The 26664-nt window shown below is 32.3% G+C and overlaps 1 protein-coding gene across 5 annotated transcripts; it reads right to left on the minus strand.

Moving 5' to 3' along the window:
- Positions 1-2563: 2563 nt before the first annotated feature.
- On the minus strand, positions 2564-8015 carry LOC127148245 (uncharacterized). Of its 5 annotated transcripts, XR_007819098.1 has the most exons (5): positions 7674-8009; positions 7423-7512; positions 6286-6359; positions 4781-4927; positions 2564-4474 (listed from the first exon to the last, which is right to left on the minus strand). XR_007819098.1 is itself a non-coding variant. In XM_051081638.1 (3 exons), exons 1-3 carry the CDS (start codon positions 7785-7787, stop codon positions 6983-6985), a joined length of 318 nt encoding a protein of 105 aa, XP_050937595.1. In that variant the 5' UTR covers positions 7788-8013; the 3' UTR covers positions 5879-6982. The 5 variants fall into 5 exon arrangements, 2 of the variants coding, with proteins under 2 accessions (XP_050937595.1, XP_050937596.1); XR_007819099.1 differs by lacking the exon at positions 4781-4927 and having other exon boundaries at positions 6286-7096; positions 7674-8015; XR_007819097.1 differs by lacking the exon at positions 4781-4927 and having other exon boundaries at positions 7674-7979.
- Between the last annotated feature and the right edge of the window lie 18649 nt (positions 8016-26664).

Consider the following 26664-nt stretch of genomic DNA (forward strand, 5'->3'; position numbering starts at 1 on the left):
CTCTACTGGAAGTTTGTTTTTTTATCTTTGAATGTTAATAACTTTTTTGGAATCATATTAGGAGGCGTTTGAATTGTTTAACCAAGTTCAATTTGCTTTTATAATATTAGCGGACTACATTGATGTGGTCTTGCAATATTGAAAAAAATTCCAAGCACTCTTAAGTTTTGTACTTTGATTATCATGTTTTGTTGAGCCTTTATGGATGTTGTTAGTGAAATGGTAGATACTAACAAAAGTCCGTTAATATTTATTATTAATATAATCTAAAATTTTGTTATATTTTGTAAATATTTCTAACAACTTTATTATTATAATAACTCTCCAATATTAGGTAGAGTAAAAAATTTTGAAATTGTACCAACGCATTGAAAGAGAAGTGTTTTGAATGAAACAGTCAAATATCTTGAATTTAAAGAATTAAAAAATATTAAAATTAGGGAAAAATAAAGAAGTTCACAAACCTTTAAACCTCTTAATTCTCACAAATTTGCTGTAATCTCTGATCACAAACATTTTTAGGACTTTTGCGAGAAGGTCTCTCGACTATCCTTCTGCTTTAGAACAGGACGGTGGGACTCAGTTCGTGGCTAATTTGAGAGTAACTTGAAGATTTGGTTGAAAGAGAGAAGCAGGATAATTACCAGAATTTCTAAAGCATCAATAAAAAAATTAATCTAATTAATCTTGTCTTATTTATAGTCAAATCCATGCAAGATAGAATTACATAATCAATTGACGCTTACCTTCTCCAAATTAATGAAATTTGAGGCTTAATTGTGGGAGGAACACTTGAACACCAAATAAAGCATGTACCTTATTCACCATAGACCACCCAGGTGGGAAAGTCCATTAAGATCTGTTTAAATTGGCTTAACAAAAATTGTATTTCAAGAAATCCATCTTTATTTAAATTTATTTTTGTAAAAATTATTTAAAATACATTCTAAAAAATCGTTTTAAATAACCTCCCAGCATTCTAATTTTTATCAAAATAACTTATTTTTTTAAATTAAATACTTGAAAATGTAATTCAAATATACCGTATAAATTAAGTATTGAAATTTTTCTTTAGTCTAATCAAGTGTTAAACATTTGACTTTTTTAAACCAAGTTTGACTTTAGTCGAAAGGACAGCATCCTGACTTTTCCAATATTTTGGAATTCCAAGTTTAACCATTTGATTTAAAACAAAATTAAATAAAATAATTATTTAGATATTTTAATTAATTTAATTTAATATCCAATATTAAATTCCACTGAACCCTGTCAATTTGAATGATCGATTTTGAATTCCTATCCAAAATTCGGATGTCTAAAAATCTTAGTTAAATATCATATTCTCTCTCTTCAAACCAAGTAGTTAAATATGTCAAATATGTTTAATGATTTATTCCCAAAACTGATTGAAACAACTCAAATTCTTTTATCACAATGTTCTAAGGTTAATTCCAATATGAATTAGTAGGGGGACTCATGAGCTTCAACTATCTAAGATTTATCTGTTAAATTCTTTAACCTACTTAACTAACATTCATTAACTATCAGGATTGTCCACTATAGTCCGTACTTGCACTTTCCTCACTAAAGATATATTCTTGTCCACTTGATATAATCTGATTAGTAAATCAATCATCATTCTAGTTGAGTCAAAATTATCATTTTCAAAATTGCTTCTTATTTCTTAAGTCCCACTAGTCCCCTAATGAACAATTGGTTTGTGATCTAACCACTAAATCGAGTCTCTCATGGGTTAATGAGAAGGTGAGACCTTTTATTCAAAATTCGGAGTCTGCACTTAAGGGAAAAACTTCTCTACTGACCCTAGAAGTGGATAGGAGCGAATTTCGTCTTTATCCTATGTCCTCAGCTATTTATTCAATCTTACCCCTAAAATGGGAAACCTATTGAGCTAGCACATCGAGTTGCTTTAGCATATACAGATCTAAGGATAATCTTGAATAAACATGAGTTCATAATTAGCTGAAGAATAAGATCGAATTATTGAGTTCGAAATAGTTAGTCTTAAACAGGAATCGATGTTCTTAAGTAAAAGTGACTATCTCATGTTTCGATTTTATATAAAATATTTTCCTAGGACACCACTATAAGAAATTAAAGGTCCGACATTAAAGGCGGTTGCCAACCGACATCTTTGCGAGCGTTATTAAAGGTCTTTAATGTCGGTTGGGCTTTCATGTCGGTTTAAAACCGACATTAAAATATCGATCCACAACCGACATTCAAGGCCTTCAATGTCGGTTATAAACCAACATTTTTTATGGTGTTATTGATGACCTTTAATATCGGTTTAAAACCAACATTAAAGAGGCCAACAATGTCGGTTTATAACCGACATTATAGACCCCCAATGATGTCGTTTAAAACCAACATTAAAGCCTAGTTTTTTGGTCCATTTTTACAAATTTATTTTCTTTAATTGTTGCATTATTGTCCATTTTCTATAGACCAACATTTGGTCTATATAGATAAATACTTTTTTCTCATGCCAACAAATCAATGAAATTAATATTATTTTAGAAACCCTGATATTTGTCTTTTACATTTGTATACACAAAATTAAATCTGAATACTATGTTTATATATACATTCTACAACAATACATGAAAAAAAGATCCTAATACAAGACTAAATAAGAAATCCTAAACGCCTTCTTATAGTCATCAACCTTCAACGATCGCCTGACCATCTACACAATCGCTTAGCTTTCAACCTGATATGACTTCAATAATTCCACAAACAATGTCAAAATAACTCTCTTGTTATCTGTCATCCATTAGACACAAATATCACTTTGCATAAGTTAATGTTAAACATATTCAATTACTTCGCACGTTGAAGTCTCTAAATAAGAAATCAATTTTTACCTGAACTAAAAAGAAAACAAAAGAAAACAAAAAGGATGGTGAAAGATAAGCTTACAATAACAGTTGTAACAGTCGTTTTAACTTCTCCCCTATGAGCCATGATCAACTCCAAAAAAACTCTTTGCTATGCTATTCTATATCTTAGCTAGGACAGCTACAATTAAGAATCATAAAAAAATCCAAGAACACACAAAGGACCCCTTGAATTAATGCATTTTAATAGCCAATATCCTTATTTGCACAACATGAGTACACCAACTAGAACAAAATATAAGATAGCCTTTAACTCTAGTTTTGAAAGAAAATACAAGGACACAGAATCCATTGATAAAACAAAAGGCATCCAGTTTTGAAAGAGTAGATAAGTAATGGTCTACATACTTTCACTTTTTCTTCATTTGTCCTTGAGAGCTGCATCAAGTTAGTAAGCACATTATTGAAGTGATATGACCATAATCGAATAAAAATGGTGAAAAAGTCAAGAAATCATCTGTATTCAAGCCAACATCAACTAATTTCGAGGCATCTTCCAATGATACTTTGCTTTTGGCTTTGATCCTTCATATGAAGGCTAAAACTTCTGTCTCTTGATAACAAGATCATCAAGGCACCTTAAATCACAATCCAAGTCCAATAACCCTACTCCAAGAGTTAACATTTATCTTTAAGTTATCAAATATTTTACTTTGAACATGGATAATCCAGTCCGCAGCTCTTCTATATATAGAAAAAATTTCCATGAAACATACTCTCTTTATAGCGTTATCATGTAGTGTTTGTTTCCAACATCATCATCATTTAAAGTAAGAAATATAAATTTCCCTTACCTAATGAAAGAAAAACTAACTTCTCCCCCTCATATTTCTCCTCTCGAAGCTTATGAAGACTAGCTTCAAACTAATACTGGGATATTATATAACTGAATAAATTTCCACTATCTTCAAAAATAAGATCTTACATTTAGAGTCAAACGCCATGTTATAGCCCAAAAGCAGAAATCATATTAAACAACCATATCCAATGTCAATTTCATTTTAATATTATTTATTTATTCCATATTAGTTTTATGGGAGGGGATCAATTTCCTCAACCCCTGGCTCTTACGGCTGTCTTTTTGGCTCTTTCGAGTTATTTACTTAGAATCAGAATGCATTGTTCCACTTTCAACCTTGTACACAAGCGAAGATCATAGTCGAGAATATATTAGAATTTGAGCACAATTAATCAATACAACCGATTATAAATATTAATTACAAGCGAAGATCATAGTCGAGAATATATTAGAATTTGAGCACAATTAATCAATACAACAGATTATAAATATTAATTATTTGAAGGAAACTGACAGTGGAAAACAACATTACTAATAACTAACCTAGGATATGACAACTCAAACTAGCTACATAAAGGTATTACAAGAAAAAAAATCTTTTTAAATAGTTAAAACAAGCATTACCACATATTCCCATCCATGTTTCTCAGCAAATGCTTTTGCAACTTCTTCACTATCAAAAGACAGTGCAGAATCCTCTACATTGGCATAGGGATCCCCGCTAGAAGTTCACCTCATCAATGTGTTCTCCCACCTACAAACATGAAAGATAGAATTATATTAATGAAAGAAAAAAAAAAGAATACATGAACAAGAAATGGAAAATCAAAGAACTGTTCATATGATGTCAAAAGACCCTCGTATTAATGAAAAGCAGCGACTATTCATATGATTTGGTTTTGGTATTTTTCTCTAGTATTATATTAACCTCCACATTCAAAGAAGTTTTAAACAAATGAGAAAACCATCCACCAATATTTTAAAATATAATTCTATCCTAGAGTCTAAACTGATCACTTGTGAAATTTAAAAATATAAATCTAAAGCTTGCTTTTCTTACTGATTTAAAAGTTTTTGCTTTGCAGGATCAACAAAAATAATTTGGCCCAGTTTTGGCCTATCAATTTCACCATTAGATAGTAAAATGTCCTCCCCAAAAGATGGAACAACCTTTTTCCAGGCCACCAGTTCTTTTCTCTACCACATCCTGCAAACTTTCAAATAGTAAAAAGTAGGCTATAGTAACTATGTTGGAAATAAGTTTTTGTGTCACTAACCGGGATTCCCAAATCTCTAAGAAGATTCTGGCTTCAACCATTAAAAAAACTTCAAGAAATGCAGAAAACATGTTGGAAATAAGTTGTTTTGCCACTAACTGGGATTCCCAAATCTCTAAGAAGATCCTTGGTTTCATGTGTCTCCACCCTCTGCAACTTCCTTAATTGGACCTTCTAAGGTTTCTTCACCGTTTACAACGAGAAGAAATTTGACCTTTAATATCGGTTTAAAACTGACATCTTTGCTAGCGTTATTAAAAGTCTTTAATGTCGGTTTAAAAACGACATTAAAGACCTCATTGATGTCAGTTTAAAAACGACATTAAAAACCTCTTTAACAGTTTAAAATCAACATTAAAGGTCTTTAATATCAATTTTCAACCGACATATTTGATAGTGTTATTAAAACCCTTTAATGTTGGTTGAGCTTTGATGTCGATTTAAAACTGACATTAAATATGTCAACAATGTCATTTTATAACAGACATTATAGATCCCCAATGGTGTCAATTAAAACCGATATTAAAGCCTAGTTTTTTTGTCCATATTTACAAATTTATTTTATTTAATTGTTGCATTATTGTCCATTTTTTTATAGACCGATATTGGATCCATGTAAATAAATATTTTTTTCTCATGCCAACAAATCAATAAAATTAATATTATTTTAGAAACTATAATTTACATTTGTATACAAAAAATGAAATCTTAATAATGTATTTATATATACATTCTACAACAGTACATGAAAAAATTTCCTAATATAAGACTTAAATAAGAAATCCTAAACGCCTTCTTAATCTTCAACCTTCAACGGTTGTCAGACCATCTACACAATCGCTTAGCTTTCAACCTAATATGACTTCAATCATTCTACAAACAATATCAAAATAAACTATTTAATCTTTAGAATTCTAACAAGGCAGCTTTGAAAAAAATTGTGGCATATGCAATCACTCATTTAGTGATAGCTCCCTATGAAAGACATGGAAATGGAAAAGCTAGAAAAGGATGCCTCGTGTGTAGGGTGAAAGAAATAGTCATTCAATTCATGCAACAATTGTGATTTGGCCTTCTAACCCATGGACAAGTTTTCATCATAAATAATTTGTTTTTATTAGAAAAAAGCCTTTAACTTTATCATTAGGCTAGCATAAATAATTTGTTATACAATGCTAACTTGCAAAATAATTGAAAACTCTGAACTTAGACAAAAGTAATATAACTAACACAAATAAAGGCGTATAACATGCAAGGTAATATCCTCGCACTTGAGAAGAGGACATACCTGGTGCCCTGCCCAAGACAAAACGCCTAAAATGGGAATATTCTCGCACTCGTGGAGTAGATGTATACATATTCCTGAAAGATTAAATGTTCCAATGAAAGTAAAGTTTAATAAGCAGAAAAAATACAGGGATAAGCAGTTGAAAGTATTCAAGGAAACCAAATAAAATTGAAGAACAATGGTCCAACAACAACAAGAACTAAATTTTGATTACAAAATGGTAAAAACCCCATATTTTTCTCATTGATTATGCCCACATGTTGACGAACCAGGCCCAGGAGATAAAAGAATAATATAAAATGGCCAGAATAATATAAAATGCCTTCTCTTCATACAAGTAATTACATAAATTTTTCCATGTCCAATCGTCATTTCGTATTACCACAGTAGGCACTGGCACAAAATCGAAGAAGTATAAGAGAATCGCAAACACAGTTTCATTCTTCAACCGCATCTACTTCAATGTATAGGATATGTGCTTAATCTCTTCAGCGCTATCTAAGGCCAACGTAGATATAAGAAAACCCTAAAGTTTCTTTGGATTATATCACAGGTACTAATTTTAGTGATGGCCAAGGAACAGAGAGGAAACTTTTTAATTCTTTTTTTCTATAGTTAACGTTCATAAATTAAGGACTAAATTCTCAAATTATATTGGTGATATTTGCTAAAGCAAAACAAACTTTGCAATTAAACTCTAAAACCAATTTAATGGAGCAATAAAAAAAGTAATAGGGTTATAGATTGTTAGGAACAATGCCATTTCACTTGAGTCATTCCCAGAGATTCTGTTTTCATTTTCTTCTTGGTTCTGCAAGGTAAATGGGAGAAAGGCTATCAAATATGATTTAAAGTAGACATACCATTCATAAGAAGCCAATAGATTTCATAGAAAACCTATGTGTTTGCCTGCTAAAACTGTAAAGAAAAGATGTACGTAGTTTAAAACCAAACAGATAAGTTGAAAATCTTGCAAGGTCCATTACCCCACTTAACCACCCAAGGAAATTTCCAAATTAAACTAAGTTTGATGAATATTGGAGATATTAGAAATATATCAACAATGTGAGGGATAAAGGAGTTTGATTAGAAACATTAAGTAAGAGAATGATAGTACGTAGAGTTTAGAAACAATACATCTGAATCTGAGTCATTCTCAGATACATCAATCTGACATGCTTCATGGTTCCTCTGATGCTCTGCATTTTCATCATCATTCAAAGTTTCCTAAATTACAGTTAAAACGGAAAATTATCAGCTTCATTTTCATAAAAAACACCCACCCATGATTAGACTTCTATGGCATCAGAAAAGATGGAAATACGATTTGATTGGAAAGTTCATCCTAATTTTCAAACTTAATTCAAGTAGAATGATATAATGAATACCTCCTCTGAAATGTGTAGATGTTCCACTTCCACACCATGATCAGTGTCCTCCATTTCATCTTCTTCACTATCAGAATCTGCATCTCCCTCAAGTCCATTTTCAATAAACTGCATATTGTAGCCATATTGAATGGTCAAATTTGGTAATTGCCAACCAATCTAGATTGGATAGGATAACCATGTGGTCAAAATCATTCTAAATCTCCACAAAAAAAACTGACATAGATTTATCAGAAGATACACTAGAAAAAGATGTTACATGAGGAAGAACCAAATATAAATTACACTAACAACGGTCAGCTTAGAAAGTAAGCACGACAAAAGACTAGTAATTTTGTAAATAAGGACAATGATATCCTGATCTCAAGTTTCCTTCATATATTCTCTCTTTTCCTGTCTCACATTCAATTACTTAATCATTTGGAAACTTGTGTATTGCTGAAAAATCAGCAGTGTTTCATCGGCATATGGCTTGATTAGTGCTCATTTGGCAGACATATCGTTAAAATATCGCAATAATTAGGTAAAATACACCTTCACCAATATCGAGTATGAGAATTTATCGCGAAATATTTTGGTCATATGTTCATCATCACTTAAGAGACGTATCTAATATGACATACCAGTGGCCTCAAGAGTCAAGGGTTTAGAACTACATTTCATTCTAAAACTATATTTACACAATATATTGCAATACCGTATCTCTGTACTAAAAAATGGTTTTCTTTATCTTTTTGATGTCTTCCTGATCCTTTCGTGGGAACCCACTGGCAGCAAGTTCCTTGTCTAAACTTCCAACACCTTTAGATATCGAAGAAAAGCAAGGCCTTACAATTTCATCATTTCTGAGGTGAGTTCTTGATCTTTCTTTTTTTCATTTCATTTTCAAAGGCCAGATTTAATGACATAAGTGCGTTACTAAATGCCTACTTTTAACACCACATTGTTTTTCACTATTTATTTTGACAGTGACATCGTAAATGCGTCTCTAAATCTTATGTTTTAGCAACATATAAAATTATTGCTAAATTTTAATTTGTGGCCATTACAAATATCTTTTGCAACATATTTAAGCATCGGTAGGATCAATAATTTGTGCCATTAGTTACTTTTTTTATACCTCAAATTTATTGGCATTATAGTAAAAGTTAGTACAAGTATTTTGTTAATTAAAAATAATGATAAAATACACTTTTCGTCCCTAAGGTTTAAGGTTGTTGTCTATTTAGTTCCTAAAGTTTCAAAAGATACACTTTAGTTCCTAAAGTTTTTGAAAATGATTCTAAGTAATCCCTCAAATGAAGAATCTTAAATGAAAAATGACATGGCATGTTGAAGTGTCAAAATTAAATGAGGTGGATATCTTTCATTAAATGTAGATTATTTCAAATATTTTCTCTCTACTCGCTAAAAAAGAATAAATATTTTCTCTCTTCATCTTCTTCTCCAACCTTCTCCAATGAGCCTAACCTATAATAAAAATTTTAAATATAATAATATTTTCTAAATGAAGAATCTTATTTCCAACACTATTATTAAACAACACGAAATAATACCAACTTCACCATAGTTCACCATAAGTTTACAGGATCATATCAATAAACTTCAACAGTTTTAAAATGAGTTTACTTAATATCAACTTAACTTATATTTATCAAGTTACACAAAGTAAACGATGCACAAAAGTAGTACCAAACACCAGGTATCACTAGTTTGGATAACAAAAATTCCTACAAAAGGTCTTGGAAGCATGAAACAACATTCTCAAACAAAATTATAACAACCAAAACTCTTTCCATTTCCATCTGAAGTCGACATAAAAAATCTTGTATAGAAGGTCATATGTACATTTAATCTAACAAATAAAGAAGTAAAACATGTAAGCATAAGAGGATAAGACATTAAACAAAACGAATCAAAGTCACTCAAACATACCAAAACAAAATTCATCAAGAACAACCATATCCACAATTGAAACCATACTTCTGATAGATTTTAGACATGCAAATCGGAAATCAAATCAAGATTCTATCCTAATTGCACTTACTTAACATGAAATCCTAAACCATATACTAATTAGAAAATAAGGTTAATCGCATACATACCTTCGTTGCAACCGTAAATGCATAATACTCCTCCCGATCATGAATTGAACAACCACTAGAGTTGACCTACCATCCTTCGAACTCAAAATTGGTTCTAGGACCCAATGGATGAAGTAACTGAAAGAGAGAAAGAGATGAAAATTTTGAAATAGTGTCACGGCTCGCTCTAGTTCACTCTATGTGATGGAATGGGGACGCGACAGCCTTAGGCATTCTAAGCGAGATTGTCCTCGAAGTAATGCATCAAGCGCTTAGTAAGTAGAAATAAAAGACTCGCAAGGAAATTTAATGCGGAATGTAGGCCGGAATTGCAAAATTTTTATTGATACTTCGAATACAAGTACATTTAGTACGTTTTTCAACATGTATCACAAAACTACATGTCATGACCCAAACAACACTTGTACTTTCCTCACCTAACTACTATATGCTATGAGAGTTGATAGTGGCCACTACCAAAATGACGCAGTTAAGGAAGCACGGTAGACGATCAAGGTTGCAAGTCTCAAGCTGGATGTCCTTCGCTACCTAGAGAGGGGGAGGGAAATAAGACAAAACGTTTGAAAGGTTAGACGAAAACGTCTAGTGCGTAAAAAAATTTATCAATTGCCTCAAATAATTCAATTTTTCTTTAACACTTCAAATCCATTTCATCAAATCGCATGGAATATATAATATGCAGTATCGTCAGCAAAACATTGTGTCTAAATCAAACAAAATCTCACTCGTTAAATTATTCACAATATCCAGAAATCTACAACCATTTTCATAAATCAATTTGAAATTATCCCCTTGTTAAAAGAAATCATTCATTGAAACGCATAAAGATCAATTTATTTTCAATTTGTTCATCGTAGTTCATATCGCATAGCTTGTGTATGGCGTATGATATAATCATCTCGCTGAATCATTTTGTATGTCTAAATACATATTTGCACCCTTTTCTCAGCTCAAATGTTTAACACACTCTTTTGCTAAGTTGTGGCTATGCGGAGTGATCTCAATGCATTTATCAAGTTTCATCAATTACACTATGCATAGCGCGTCTTCCAATGTCAAATCGCACAACAAGTATGAGGCATCTTATTCAAGATCACATAGTATGAATAGGACATTCTATTCCAGATTACACAGCAAGAATAAAGCATCTTATCTTAGATCAAACAGCAAGGATAAGGTATCTCATACCAGATCATACGACAATTATGAGACATTCTCATCACATATGGTACAAAGATCATCTCAATTCGAACTTTCTCAAACCTCATGCATTCTCCACAATAAATTATTTCAATTCATAATACGTCCAATTCATTTATTGTCATATGTATTTTAAGAATTGGAAAGCATTATATAGTTTATGGTTTCAATAGAAATACTTTTAAGGGATCAAACACATTTTAGAAATCATTTTCATTTTGGAAACATTTTTATAAGAAGAAGAACCACTCACATTCAACTACAAGAAAAATGACCTTCTATGACACTTCATTACAACCCAAATTGAGATGAGAGAAGAAACAATTGTCATAAAAGGTCAAGATATGCTTTTTTGGCGAGAAAAAACATTGTTTTCGGAATTTATTTTTTTGTGACAGTTATTTTTTGTCATAAAAGGGTTTAGGGATATAAAATAATTTATTTAAATAAAAATCCTCAAATTTCCCAAGGTCTCACGCCCTCATTCCTCAAAGCCGCGACCTCTCCAAACCACATTTGTCAAGTCTTCGACGCACTGTTCGAAGGATAGTCATAACCTGTTGTCGACGTCTTCGACGTCCGCCCAGTCTTCTACGCATCATTCAAAGGATATCGCCGTCGGTGAGTTCTTGATCTTTCTTGTTTCATTTCTTCTCCCTCCGTTTATCTCTTCCCCTATGCACAGTCCCACAAATTACCTTCATAAATTCAAGAGGAAGTAGGATTTTTAAAGACATATAAAGAGCACCAAAAAAAGAAAGATCAAGAACTCACCTTAGAAATGAAATTTGAAATTTAACTATATATTTTTATAATATTGCCTTTATTAAGTCTTCAACGAAGTACTTACGAAGTTGGTGTGATATGACAGAAGCCCAGAGCAGGGTAGAGGTTAGGAAGATGAGGAAAGCCAAAGTAAAAGTTCTTTGGCTTAACCTCAACATTGCCCAAAAATAGAATGAAAAAAATTTCAAAAGAAACAAAAAAAAAAAAAAAAAACGAGTTGAGAAGAGAGAAGAATTTATGAAAATTTTGTTTTCTTGTAAAAGGTGGCGATGGCGGTGAGTTTTAACAATTATTTCTTGAAGATTTGGTTTTTAAAGAAGAAAATTATTGTCCAAAGGGAGATGAGTTTGAAATTAGAAATTTTTTGTATCATTGATTTTGGTTTGGTTTAAAAAAAGTTTACATTGACCGTTTAGGTTAAGAATAGGATTATCCCTTTTGTTGGCTTGGTTAAGAATATGATTATCATTTTTACAATTGGCTTAAATGAAAGTAGTTCTAAGTACATGATTATTGTGTCGTTATTCAAATTAGATTTAATTTAGAATATATACAATTTGCATGCATTAATTTGATATGTTGCTTATTAGAAAAAATGTCACATACATGGTGTAAAAGGAAATATGTATGTGTTATATTAGTATTTGAATAGGTTTGATTTTTTATTACTATATAAATAGGTCTTTTAGAGTTATATTTCAGTATACAATTTATGTTACAAAACCGACAAATAAACAATACAAAAAAGTAAAATATACAATTTGCCCTTGTTTTAAATGTTTCAATTTGATCCTTGTTCAAATAGAATGAATAGTACTTTACCACGCTTATATTTTCTTTGAAAAGTCACTAAAATTCCTTTTAATGCAACCTCATTATTGATGCAATCATTATTCTGCGTGTTCTTCTAGTTTGTAGTGGGTTCTATATGAAATATGTGTATAATAGGATGTAGTTAATGATTCATTTCCTTGAATTGTCATCCATCTCTTTTGTAACCAAGTTTGTTTAAAGAAAAATTATAGAAGATTTGGTGTTTGTGACATCTACACGATGGACAAATCATGGATGATGGAAAATAGGATGTCTAGAGCATATGATGTAGGAGTCAAAAGTTTTATTCAATTTGGTTTGTCTCATGCCAAAGGTTCTAATTCGATAAGATGTTCATGTTTGAAATGCAGGAATCATTTAATTAAGTATGTCTCAATAGTTTGGTATCATTTGTATGCCAATGAAACTGATAAAAGTTATAAGTTATGGTTCTGGCATTGTGAAGATTTGAACTTAGAGACTATTATCAGTAGAATGGAAAATACAGTCGATGAAAAATATGAACACGACGATTTGTTTAATACAGTAAACATGTTTCAATCCGCACATGACCAATCTTGTAATACATCTAATACATTTGATACTATTTTTGATGATGCAAAGAAACCCTTATACCCAGGATGTAAGAAATTCACGAAGTTGTCAGCCCTTGTGAGATTGTACAACTTAAAGGTTAGATATGGTTGGAGTAACACTAGCTTCTTTGAATTGTTGTCCATAATAAGTGATCTCCTACCTGACAACAATGAAATACCAACTTCTTTATATGAAACAAAGAAGACACTAGGTACCTTAGGACTGAGTTACCAAAAAATTGATGCATGTCCTAATGATTGTTGTTTGTATAAAAAAGAGTATACAAACACGAAAAAGTGTCCTAAGTGTGGTTTGTCAAGGTGGAAGATCACTAAAAACTCAACAAGTGAAAATAGTGGAGTGGCTGCCAAGCAGATGTGGTATTTTTCAATATTTCCAAGATTTATAAGAATGTTTAAGAACTTTGAGAATGCTAAGAACTTGTGTTGGCATGCGATGGATAGAAAAATCTATGGTATTATGAGACACCTGGCTGACACTTCATCATGGAGGTTGATAAATCACATATGGCCAACTTTTGGGTCAGAATCAAAAAATCTCTGTTTGGGTCTATCCACTGATGGAATTAACCCATTTTGAGATTTATCGTCAAACTATAGTTGTTGGCCAGTTATTACTACAATATACAACCTTCCACCATGGTTGTGTATGAGAAGGAAACATTTGATGTTGGCAATGTTAATATCAGGTCCGAAGCAACTGAAATACGATATCAACATCTATTTAGCACCCTTAATTGATGACCTCAAAATTTTATGGGAAGAAGAGGTTCGGTGTTTTGATGCATATAAAGAAGAGTATTTCACTTTGCTAGCCGTCTTATTTTGAACTATCAATGATTTTCCTGCATAAGGTAATTTATGAGGGTGTCGTATCAAAGGTTTTAAGGCTTGTTCAATATGTGGAGAAGAGACTACTTCAATTAAACTACATGGAAAAAAAATGCATACATGAGACATAGGAAATATTTGCCAAGACACCATCCTTACAGAATACAGAAAAAGACTTTTGATGGTAAGCAAGAGCATGAAAATCCTCCCACGGCCCTTGTTAGAGGAGGTCATCTACTTTAAACTAAAAAAAAAAGACATTTTCATGTGGGAAGAAGTGTGACAAGAATAATAACGAAAGTGGCAAAGACTATTGGAAAAGAAGATCAAACTTCTTTGAACTACCATATTGAAAGAACTTGCATGTACGACATTGTCTAGACATAATGCATATTGGGAAGAATGTATGCATGAATATAGTAGGAACATTGCTTGATATACCAGGAAAAAGTAAAGATGGGGTGAAAACTAGAATTGATCAAGTGGAGATGAATATAAAACCATAATTGACACCAATGGTTACAAGTAATAGAACTTACATACCTGCAGCATGCTATCCATTGTCAAGAGAAGAGAAGTATCGGTTTTGTAAGAGACTTTGTCTGAAATTAAAGTTCCAAAAGGGTATTCATCAAATATTAGAAGTCTTGTCTTTTGAGATGACTTAAAACTTAATGGCCTTAAATCGCAATGCAACAATTGCTTCCAATTGCAATATTCTTAGTACTATCTAAGAATGTGAGATATACTATAAGTAGACTGTGTTTGTTCTTCAATGTGATTTGCGCTAAAAGTTTCTCCGTATCAGAGCTTGATGCATTGCAAGATGATATAGTTATGACTTTATGTAATCATGAGAAGTATTTTCCATCCTCATTTTTCACAATTATGGTTGATCTTGTTGTTCATCTTGTGAGAGAAGTAAAGCTTTGTGGTCATGTATATTTTCGGTGGATTATGTATCCATTTGAAAGATACATGAAAGTGTTGAAACGTTTTGTTCGTAATCAAAATCGACCAGAAGGATGCATTACAGAAGCACAAATATGTGAGGAGGCTGTTGAATTCTGTTCGGACTTCCTTTTTTGATTAGATCCAATTGGTCTTGGGTCACTAAATTTAAGGGAAGACAAAAAAATCGATAGACCACTGCCACTGGGAACATATGTTCGATCCGATATACAACAATTGAAGCAAGCACATCTTCACATTTTACAAAACACTGAAGAAGTACATCCATATATAGAGTATGCACTGATAAACACCAGAATAAGCGATATTTACTAGGCCAAGAGCACCACCTCGAGTAAAAGCTTCAACGGCCGGTTGACCAAAATGAGGATCCCAAATTGGATGAGCAATAGGTTTTACCAACACCATTAAGTTACCCTTCACAATACATAATTTTTATTTGTTACCTATTTTGTAGACAACATATGAACCATCTAAAAATTGAAAACCCAAGAAGAGCAGAAATGAACGATGCCTACAAGTTGAACATAATCGATCATTTGGTACATGGATATGAAATAAGGTGAATGAATACTTTAAATTGTTTGTTGTTTTATTATTATTGGTTACCAGTTCCAACATGTAACTATTCTTTTTAGTAGGTGATGTGTGAATTACACGAAGGAAAGGTCGTCTCGAACACAATACGATGGCTTGCACATGGCCCTAATCATGGTGTAATGACGTGTGAGGGATATATGATTAACGGATCTTCTTACCAAACAAAGTCCTGTGATGACCATCGAATTGTTCAAAATAGTGGAATTATGTTAGTGACAACGACAATGCAGGTGTCTAGTGCGAAGACCAAAAATTCAGTCATTGGTGACATGTCTTTCTATGGGATCATTGAGGACATTTGGGAAGTTAGTTACAATATGTTCGATATTGTTCTTTTTAAATGCAATTGGGTTGAAATATAAGACTGGTGTTCGAACAGACGATCTTCATTTCACGTTGGTTGATCTTAGCTGAATTGGACATTCTTCAAATTCTTTCATTATTGCCACACACGGGAAACAAGTCTTGTATGTCTCAGATCCTGTTGATACAAGATGGTAAGTTGTTGTAATGCCACCATAGAAAGACTTCCCGTACAAATGTGTTAATGATAACCTTGGAGATATGTTGCCGCACTACCCTCTAGTCTCAAAATGGAATACAACAAGTGACAATGATGAAAGTGGGGATACATACACTAGACCTGACTGTGAAGGCACATGGGTTTACCACTTGACTTTCATAGGTATGTAAAGTAATTAAAATCTCTTTGGATGTCCTTTTTTGGTTATGTTTAATGTTAATGATTGTCGTTGTTTATTTGCAGGACAAAGTCAGTTCCATATACGACTTCTTCAAAAACTACTGTTATGAAACGATAATATTTCATGTTAAAGACTTTTTTTTACAACTTCAAACATTATTAAGTCTTTTATTTGCCATATTCAAAGTACTATGTATTATATTATTGTTAGTATGAGTTAATCATGGTGTTAGTGTAGGAACAATTTATTACTTATTTCACAGCTAACATTTGAGACCTTTTGAACTATGAACTTCCTTTTGCGCTTTTGAAACTAATTTTTTTTCTTACTATTACATTAGTATTGTTAGTAACCGTTTCTTCTTTTATGAATGAAACCAGAATTATAGATATGATTGATTCACAGGATGTTGCTACACTGAACGAAAGAGGGAAAAGTAGTACACAAAAAAGAAAATGTGGTCTAACTGAAATAAAGGAAATAATTCGTGTTAGGAGTGAGGGTTAAAGATTAGTGATTGAGTACAACGAGTTGGTCAACCAATTGGTCAAAATGCAACGAAACTGAAGAGTTTCATAAGAACGACTATAAGGTTCCATGTTCCCATTCATACTCTGATTGGCCTACAGTGCCAAAAGAAATAAAGGACAAAATCTTTGAACTAATAGAGGTAACAATCGCCATCAACAATCCAAGTTTGGTAAACTATCCATTTCCATTACTATGTAACATGTTATGTGAATATTATGTAGGTCGATTTTGTGGTAGACCCACAATCAAAGAAGACTGTCATCCAGAATGTTGGCATATGCTTTTGTCAATTCAAGTACAGATTGACAACAACATATGTCCTGCCATTTTTGGACAATGTTGAAGAATTGAGATTCCCGCCAAATAAGTACTCCTTCATAGAACAACAACATTGGACTGAGTTTGTTGCATCTTGGTTGAAGGAAGACTTCAAAGTAAGTAACACGATTCCGATCCTTTTTTAAACTTGAATTGCAATTTTATAAGCTCCATATGCTAATTGACTAAATTTGTATAATGAAATATAAAGAAAAAGAGTGAAAACTAGTAGGAGAAGTGGAAGCAACATAAGTACAACCACAGAACCTCTAGGGAGAGGTACGCGAATCTTATGGAGGAGTTGGTAAGTTGATTTTCTTTATATATTTTTCTTCTTCTATGTTTTGTTGTATGTTTTAGGATTATATAGAGTTGGTAAACTATGAGTATTTGGTAGTGTTGTTATTCATTTAAGAGGGTGGCTATAGATTTTTATGTAATTCTAATTAGAGAGGTTAACAAATTATGAAACTTCTGCCACATTCTAGAATGGATCAAATTGATTTTCTGCCACATTCTAAGATCTTATTGTGTTATAGTTACTCTTCTGCTATATTCTTTAACTTTTGCTTCGTGTTTGAACTATAAATAGAAAGCGACATCATCGGATCAAACTGATAGATCCATAGTTTGGAAACATGCTCAAATGGATAGTAAGGGACAAATTTTGGATGAAGAGACAAAGTAAGTGGTGAATCTTATAGTAAGTACTTGGATTTTTTTTTTTTACTTTTTTTTGTATAAGCAACTACTAATTTCCATTCTTCCCACTTTTGTAGGATGAACTCGTAGCCACCCAAAAGACAACTAATGCTTTCCATGAGGAGGATATTCTAAAATGGGCTTTGGGTGGTAAGGATCGTCCTGGAATAGTCTGCGGTGTAGGGAAGTATGTCACAAAGAAAAAGTATTTCCATACCGCAACATAACCAAAAACAAATAAAAGAAAGGATAAGAAGGTCACTTCTAAAGAACACGATTGAATGGCTAACAGAATGAAAGAGTTGGAGGACGAACTGTTTAAAATGAAAGAAAATGATGATTACCCAGGCGAATTAAAAAAAGAACCAGGTATAGGTTCTAAAGGAAAATCATCCATGAAATGGGCTAAAAATCTGAACTATTTTGAAGATGTATCAAATGGTTTAGAATCACAGAAATATGTAGAGTATGTCGTTGAATTGAATGAAGAAATAAAGGTATGCTTTTCTAAAGACCCTTAGTACATAACGTTACATGTTCTATATGTATACTGTCCTTACCATTGACTTGGATTCGTAAAGGTAAACATAGTGAAGGACGATGAGCAGGTGGAAGGTGTGACGTTAGAGAAAATGAAGGTTAGTGTGAGGTATACATATTTAACAAAGTCTTCTAAATAAGTTGGAATCCGTGCAAGTTGGCGTTTGAAACGAAAGATCATGTCGTTGCATGGGGGGACCATATTTGATTCGGATGTAGAAGGTGACAATGTTAAAGTTGCAGTAAATGTAGTGGTGGATAGGGATTGTGCAATTCCCATTCCATCAAAGCAGGTGATGTACAAAATGCCCCAGGAAGTTGGTTCACACATATTGTAGCCGCAACATTTTGTCCTTTTGGCAATATAAAGGTAATGCATTTTCCATTTAACGATATCCATGTCACAGTTTATATTAACTCTAATTGCAATATTTTTTGTAGATGGACTCTGGGGAATTTAGTAAGGATATGACTACATTCGCACCCACACCAATTCAAACTGCTCCAGTTGCACTACGATTCTTACTACGAATGGTTAAACATATGGGGTCAGCAATTTAAATCACCACACCATTTAACGTATTTGGGGTTCGAAGAAAGTCTTGTATAATGATTGAGTCGTTGAAGGATTTCACTTCTATGCGCCTAATAGCTATTGCTTGTCTTGATGTGTACATAATGTAAGATATGTTATTACAGTGTTACTCTTCAGTAAATATGTTTGAAATTTATTTTCTTTCAATGTCTTTGTAATGCACTTGTAGGTATCTATACACGCGTATGGAATCAACGAGAACTTTGAATCTATACAAGTTCTTTGATGTTGGGTCGATTAGTTGTGGGAGTTGTAAAGAAGAACGTGCCCAATTGTTGACTGCTCGATTACTTGGAATAGATTATGATCAACTCTTACTGATTTCTTACAATTTCGAATATATCGATAACCTAAAGTAAAGGATTTGATTTGTGCTTGCAGTAGTCTAATATGTAGTCTTATTGTTTCACACTTATATTTAGGAATCATTGGACTTTGGTTGCAATAACCCGATCGAAGGGTGCTGTCTTTTGAATAGACCCTTTAAAAATCGTATTGACCCAGATATATCCGAAGTAGCTGAGATGTATGTCATACTTACTTTTTGAGTTACTTCCTTTTTTCTTTATGCGACAGTAGTTTAAGTAGGTCAAACTCTGATATTCTTTTGTAGGTCGTTCAACATAACAAAGAAGAAAAAAATCAAATTGGTGGATCGTGAAGGTATGTGAATGTCTATGTTATTATAGTTTAAATTAATTTCTATTTCTAACATAGGTCAAGTCATTTGTATGTGTATCCCAGTGTCCTAAGCGATTAGGAGTAGCAGAATGTGGTTATTATGTGATGCGGTTTATTTGTGACATTATATTATCAAAGAGTACTTCTATCATAGACATAGTAAGCATAACAGTCATAAAACTATTGTGCATGTATAATTTTTTATGAATGAAACTCATTTAGAACCACCTTATTGTCTACACCCCGTACTTACACACTAGATGACATTGATTGTATAAGGTTCGAGTGGGCTGAGTTTTTAGGGAAGCACATATGTTGTGCTTAGGATAAGATATTTTGTCAAATATTTTGTCATATCACTAGAAGAAATATGACCTTTAATGTCAGTTGAAAAAATGGAAACGGATCTTTAATGTTTCTTTTTAAAATGCGGATGTTTAATGTCGGTTTTAAATTGACATCAAAGAGAAAGGATTAATGTCAGTTTAAAACTGACATAAAAGACCCATTTTTTTAAAACCGACAGAATTTAAAATTTTATCTCTCTCCTCACTTATTTTTTTAGGGCTTCATATACATTCATATATTTAGAAAGAGATGAAGGGGAGTATGAGGGTGAGGGGTGTGCAGCCGACAGTCATCATAGAGAGAGAGTGAGTTTTTTCCCTGCAATCCGTGAGCATCGTCGCCACCGACCGATGAAGTATTGACGGGTTGAATTATCGCCATCATCACCATGACTTGCAATTCGCGTCATGACTTCTTTTCTCCTCTGCTCCAATCCCTTATCCATCTCTTTCCATTTTTCTACGTCGCCCTCATGTTTTCTAGCCACTTTTGCCATCCATAGTAAGTCTCTCTTCGTGAACTTCCCTTTCCCTTCCTCTACTCGACGGGGTTGAATGAATGTCTTTGTCTAATTCTAATTTTCATCTTCATTTCTCTTTCTACTTCTTTGCTTGTTGTGCGATTTATTCAAATGGGCCATTTCTTTCTCGAAATCGATAAACTATTTGGTGTTTGAGAGAACTTTCTTACTTTCAGTCATTTGTCCGTCAGGCATTTTGTCAAACAGTTGGCGTCTTTATTTTAAGACTCAATTTTTTAAGCTTCTCTTTCGATGTGCACTGGATCTCGATCTCGCTTGCTTGAATGTGTTTGTGTTCTCTATCTTGTGTTTTTTATGCTGGTTGCTCTATTTCTTGTTCATCATCCTCAATTTCACATATAGTTTACAAGTTTTCTTGTCTTGAATTACGGTTGAACTTCATTGAAGGGGGATTGTTTTGAGTGAATTTGATGATTATCAGGATCCCTAGCCCCCCACGATGTGATAGAATACATATTAAAAAACAAACTCAATCAAAAGCCCTTTAAATAGATTACAGTATATTTATTCTTTGGTAAATGATGCACTTCAAATAAATAAAAAAAAAATTGGGAACACACATCAGCCAAATGATGCACTTCCAACATCACAGGTGCTTTTCTTATTAAACCTAAAGAGATGTATCTTTTTTTTTTCTCACTTTGTTTTGATATGCAACAGACTACTCATTCTTTTTTCTACTTGCTATTGTATAGATATACCCCTCCTTTGTTATTTTAGTTTTCTTTTTCCTATGACGGTAGAATTCCTTATTTGGTTGGTGAGAGTGATTAACTACAAAAGAAACTTCCATGGTGAAATAAACAAAAGAAAATTCCATAGCTTTGGGTACTTTATTGGGAGAGTTGCTGAAAGGAGTTCATTTCAAACCTGAGCTTGAAGTACTTAAATCATAGGTTGAGTTTTTAATTAAAGCCATTAATGGATAAGGTGAGCTTGGTGATGATTTCAAGCTTCAATATTCTGATCAAACCTTCAAGATACTCATACATAAGCAACTTATTACAGAATGCAATAAAGCTGCCCTTGTTGTATCATTATTAACTAATCTTATATTCATGAGCATCACCATCACAACATCTTCATATCTTCTTTTATGTATATATATTAAACATTGTTTGTATGATATTATTAAATTGCATTAGTGTGTGCAGGGAAAGCCGGTGCAAATTTTGTTGATGCTTTTGTTGGAAGAGCTGTAGAACACATTAAGGACGACCCAAAGGAAGGTGGGTTTATATATAAAAATAAATAATACCGTACTAATTCTCTTTTTATAATTATTTTAAATTAAGAAAAAGTGTGTTTAATTAATGTAAAGGATCTAAAAACCATACTCTTGGCCTTAACTCTGCAAAGTTTATTGGATGCACAGTAGTTAACATTGGCAAACGAGATTTGGTGGCCACCTATTGGGTCTGTATATTATTCAATTAAATAAAATCTATTCTTTAGTTTCCTAATTTTGTTGTCACTTTTTTAATTTTGTTTTCTAGCTGCATTTTCTTAAGGTATTAAATAATTGATCTGTCTTCATTTTGCTTTTTGAATGGTTTTTTTTTTGTTGAGGGACATATGCAGTAAAAATATTCGATTTTCCAAGGTCTTTACTATTGGGAGTTAGCTTTATTTATCTCTTTTACTGTGTTGGGAATGTAGATTCAAGTGTTGGCTGATCTTAATCTGGAAAAAAACTCCTCAACTTGAGGAACTGGTGGATGATAACAAGGTGATTTTTTTGGGTTAATGTCTTTACATTTCATTTCTGAATGGATTCTAGATGTTTGATCATTTGGACATAGTTTGATCTGTTCTCTTTTCTATCATGAAATTAATTATCTTAGTTAGATCCATTCTTTTTGTCTTTCTTGCTCTAGCTTCCATGTGAAGTGTGACCTCCGTGAGCATAGTTTACCAATTTTCTAACATATGTCACTTATTTTTTACAATGGCTTTTCCGGAGAAAAATGTATAGTGTGAAAATTATTGTCTATGTGGTGACTTGTTTTAGGACTTGGAACGGAACTCAAAATTTTGTGTAACCATATTGAAATTTCTGTTAGAGACCTTACTTTAACTAGAGAAATTAGACTCATTTAAATATTTTGGAAAAGTATTTAGTGAGGTTGTGTTTTATATATTGATTACACAATCAAAATTTGCATTTCTAGGATGGAGAGGCATATGCTTATCTGCTCAATGCTCTTGCACCAGAGTTCTCTGGTCCAGGAACTTTGAATGTTAAAGATCCTTCTGAACAAGCTAATACAGTTGTTCTTGAGCTTGCAGAAAAATTGGATTATAAAAGATATACTAGTCCCAAGGACATTGTTGAGGGTACATCAAATCTTAATCTTGCATTTGTTGTCCAAATTTTTCAGCACAGGTGAGAAACGTCATTTTCCCCATCATGTTTGTTTCATAAATAACCATTTTTAGCAATATTAAAATACTTAATAAACAATGCTTGACCATTTATTCTAAATCCTTTGCAAATGTGTGTACCTCTCACTGTTGATGTGCCTTTTTTCTCTCATTCTAAAAATGTCATTTCATTTCTTAATACTCTAAGTAAACACGTGGATAGTTTCTTGTGAACATAGAACTTTGAGTATGCTTTTTATGACTTTGAGACACGTTAGATTAGGGTCATTTTCTTTTGTATTTTGTTTTTAAAAATTGAATATGTTTGTTTGCATCGATGATCTGATTCGGAATTTTGTTTATTTACTATCAAATTTGTAATTCAAGTAGAGCACAGTTTCCTAATAGAGATTGCTTTACTCGTGTGAGTTCTCCAAATAATGAAAATGATCTCTAAAGCCTTGATCAAATATCTGTAAGTTAATTTCATTTGACTATTTTCCTTCCTGATCTTTATCAATTGAGGTTGTTTGTGCTATTAATAATGTAGGAAGGAAGCTACATTACTTTAGAGAGAGGTATTTACAGCATTATATGTGTAACATTTATGATTGTGAACATAGGGAAGGTTAGCTCTAACCATTGAAATATTTAGTGCATTGAACTTGCTAGGATGCCATTTTTTATCAAAGTTGCCTTGTTAGAATTCTAAAGATTAAATGATTTATTTTGATTTTGCTTGTAGAATGATTGAAGTCATATCATATTGAAAGCTAAGCGATTGTGTAGATAGCCAGGCGATCGTTGAAGATTATTGAAGACTGAGAAGGCTTTTAGGATTACTTATTTAAGTCCTGTATTAGGATCTTGTTTCATGTAATATTTTAGAATGTATGTATAAACACAATATTAAGATTTCATTTTCTGTATGAAAATGTAAAAGACAAATATTATAGTTTCTAAAATAATATTAATTTTATTGATTTATTGAAGAAAATAAAATATGTATCTACATAAATCCAATGTCGATTTATAAAAAATGGACAATAATCAACAATTAAATAAAAATAAATTTGTAAAAATGGACCCAAAAACAAGACTTTAATGTCGGTTTTAAATTGACATTATTGGGGATCTATAATGTCAATTATAAACCGACATTGTTGGCCTCTTTAATGTCAGTTTTAATACGACATCAAAGCCCAACCGACATTAAAGAGTTTCAATAACACTATCAAAGATGTCGGTTGAAAACTGATAGTAAAGACCTTTAATGTCGGTTTTAAACCAACATTAAAGAGGCCTTTAATATCGGTTTTCAACCGACATTAAAGCCAAACTGACATTAAAGGCCTTTAATAACGCTCGCAAAGATGTCGGTCGCCAAGTGACTTTAAAGCCCTTTAATGTCAGTTTTAAAACGACATTAAAGGCCAGATTTTTTCTAGTGTATATTTTGTCACATATTTTTTTCATATATTTTGTCACATGTTTTGTCACATATCTTTGTGTTCGAGCTGCCATGAAAAATACAGTGCTGGAGGAAAATACAGTTGCCATGGAAAATATAAATGAGGTAAGCTTATCTTAGAGCTTAGTAAAATGGAATTTTTAAAGCTAATCTGATTATATACTTGCATATGGTGTTGTCTTCTATTTAAATGGACACTAAAAAATTCTGGTTGTGTTGTGTTGCATATATGCTGTGTTTGATGGTGAATGATCTGTTGTCATCATATGTATAAAGTCTTTGAGATTTGAATTGTTTTCATTCTTGTACTTTTCTATTAAGATCTGGAAAATCCACCTCTAGGTGAACCAATGCGTGTTTACATGTAACTTTTTTCTCTGTTCATCTTTATGAAGATGTTTAACCTCTATCCATTCCAAATTTCCAGTTGTTACTCTCTTTGATGGACATTTTTTAAAACCGTCAAAGACCTTTTTTCCATTCAAATGTTCCATTTCAAATATATCTGTTGATCAACAGCACACACAATCGTACTTTTTTTTTTTGCACTTTGTGTTTATCTTTTTCTTAGTCATTATCAACTTCATCTTTGGAAAATTTATACAAGCTTCTAGTTGCAAACTAGTCAAGTACTTATCTATATGTACAACTTCATGATTAACTGAATTGCTATATATGTCACACAAATGCCCATTAATTGAAATACCTTTGTTTGAACTGCTAGAGAACCTTTGCTATAAAATTTCTCCTTGAATTAGCTTCTCAACATTGATACTGGAGAAATGACTGATTGTGGTCAGTTAGGTATACCTTTGTTTGAACTTCTCAACATTTCATTTATCTTTATACTAAGCTGTGGTTGTTATTGGGTTTTGAAATGTTTAATTGTTACTTTGTCCATTGTGGGTGCTTGCGCTATTTCCTGTCTTTATAATGAGTACTAGTCTTATTATGAGCTATAATCATCATTTTTTTTCTTACTAGGTTTTGCAAGAATCCGTTGGAGCAGTAAATCCATATTTACGACAATTGATTGATTTATAGGCCTCTTTGTAGGTTTGGTAGCCAAATTTTGGTTCAAATGTACTTATTTAAATAGTTTGTTCATTGTTTCATTGTACAAACACTTTACGAACAATTGTATATATATTAAAACGTTCGCCATTTCTTTGAATATGGGTGTATTGTATAGTACTTTGTGATTGTATTGGTGTGTTTAATGGTAGGACAGCAAGAAAAACAGGGATTCAATTATAAATAGGGCAAGAAAAACAAGGACTGAAAATACAATTATGACATTTGAATCTAAAAAAAAACTGTCATCGAAAACGTTTTCTTGACAGTTAATCAAAGTCATAGCAGGTGAAATGATGAAGTAAATAAAAGTCATAGATGATAAATAATGACATTTAATATTTGTCAAACAAGATTAATAATGACACTAATTCTCTGTCACAGAATATAAACAATGACAGTTATTCTCTGTCCTAAAATATAAACAATGACAGTTATTATCTATCATAAAATATAAATAATGATATTTATAATCTGTTATAAAATAAACAATTCGTGACATTTATTCTCTGTCATGAAAAACACATTTCGTGACAGTTTTGTATAACTGTCATAAAATACTTTCCATGACTGCCTTATCAATGACCGCAAATAACTATCACGAAATCTTTTTATGACAACATTTAACTGTCATCGTAGGACCTTTTTCTACTAGTGTCATAATCAATTAGCTCTTTTGCCAACCTCTTCAGTCAAGAGTTTCCTTGCACTTCTTTGTAGTCCTCTCTGAGATCAGGCTCGTTTTGAGTCTTTAGAAGTCTTAGATATTTTCTTAGTTATTTCCTAAGAAATCTCAAGATAAAAGCAACTTCAAAATGGTCGATATCTCTCTATTTATGGTCTCTTTGGTGAATTTTTCTATGTCGGAATGATTTTCTTTGTTGGCAGCAGGAAGTGGTCCAATCTAAGAATAATGCCACATGTCTCTGCCCATTTCTTATCCTGAATTTGGATTAGGTGGCAGAGTGGTATCAATTGCAGGCTTTCTGACATAAGAGTCAAGTCATTGCTTTTTGGTTAGGTAGCTTATTGCCCAACTGTTTGTCATGTAACTCCTTCATGTAGAGACCTTTCATTACATAGCCCTTCCACAAATTTCAAATTACTTCTCATTAGTCTTTTCACATAGTATTCTTACCACGAGACCTTCGTCGCATTGATAGCATGCGATCAGGGCCTCACAAATAGAGTCGGGCTA

This window comes from Cucumis melo, chromosome 2 (genome assembly GCF_025177605.1).
Source record: "Cucumis melo cultivar AY chromosome 2, USDA_Cmelo_AY_1.0, whole genome shotgun sequence".
Taxonomy (NCBI): Eukaryota; Viridiplantae; Streptophyta; class Magnoliopsida; order Cucurbitales; family Cucurbitaceae; genus Cucumis; species Cucumis melo.

Coding starts and splice junctions, on each gene's coding strand:
- LOC127148245 (XM_051081638.1), bottom strand. CDS start 7,787: ATGCAGTTTATTGAAAATGGACTTGAGGGAGATGCAGATTCTGATAGT. Junction 7,513..7,673: donor ATCTACACATTTCAGAGGAG/GTATTCATTATA, acceptor ACTGTAATTTAG/GAAACTTTGAATGATGATGA. Junction 7,097..7,422: donor AGAATGACTCAGATTCAGAT/GTATTGTTTCTA, acceptor TTTACCTTGCAG/AACCAAGAAGAAAATGAAAA.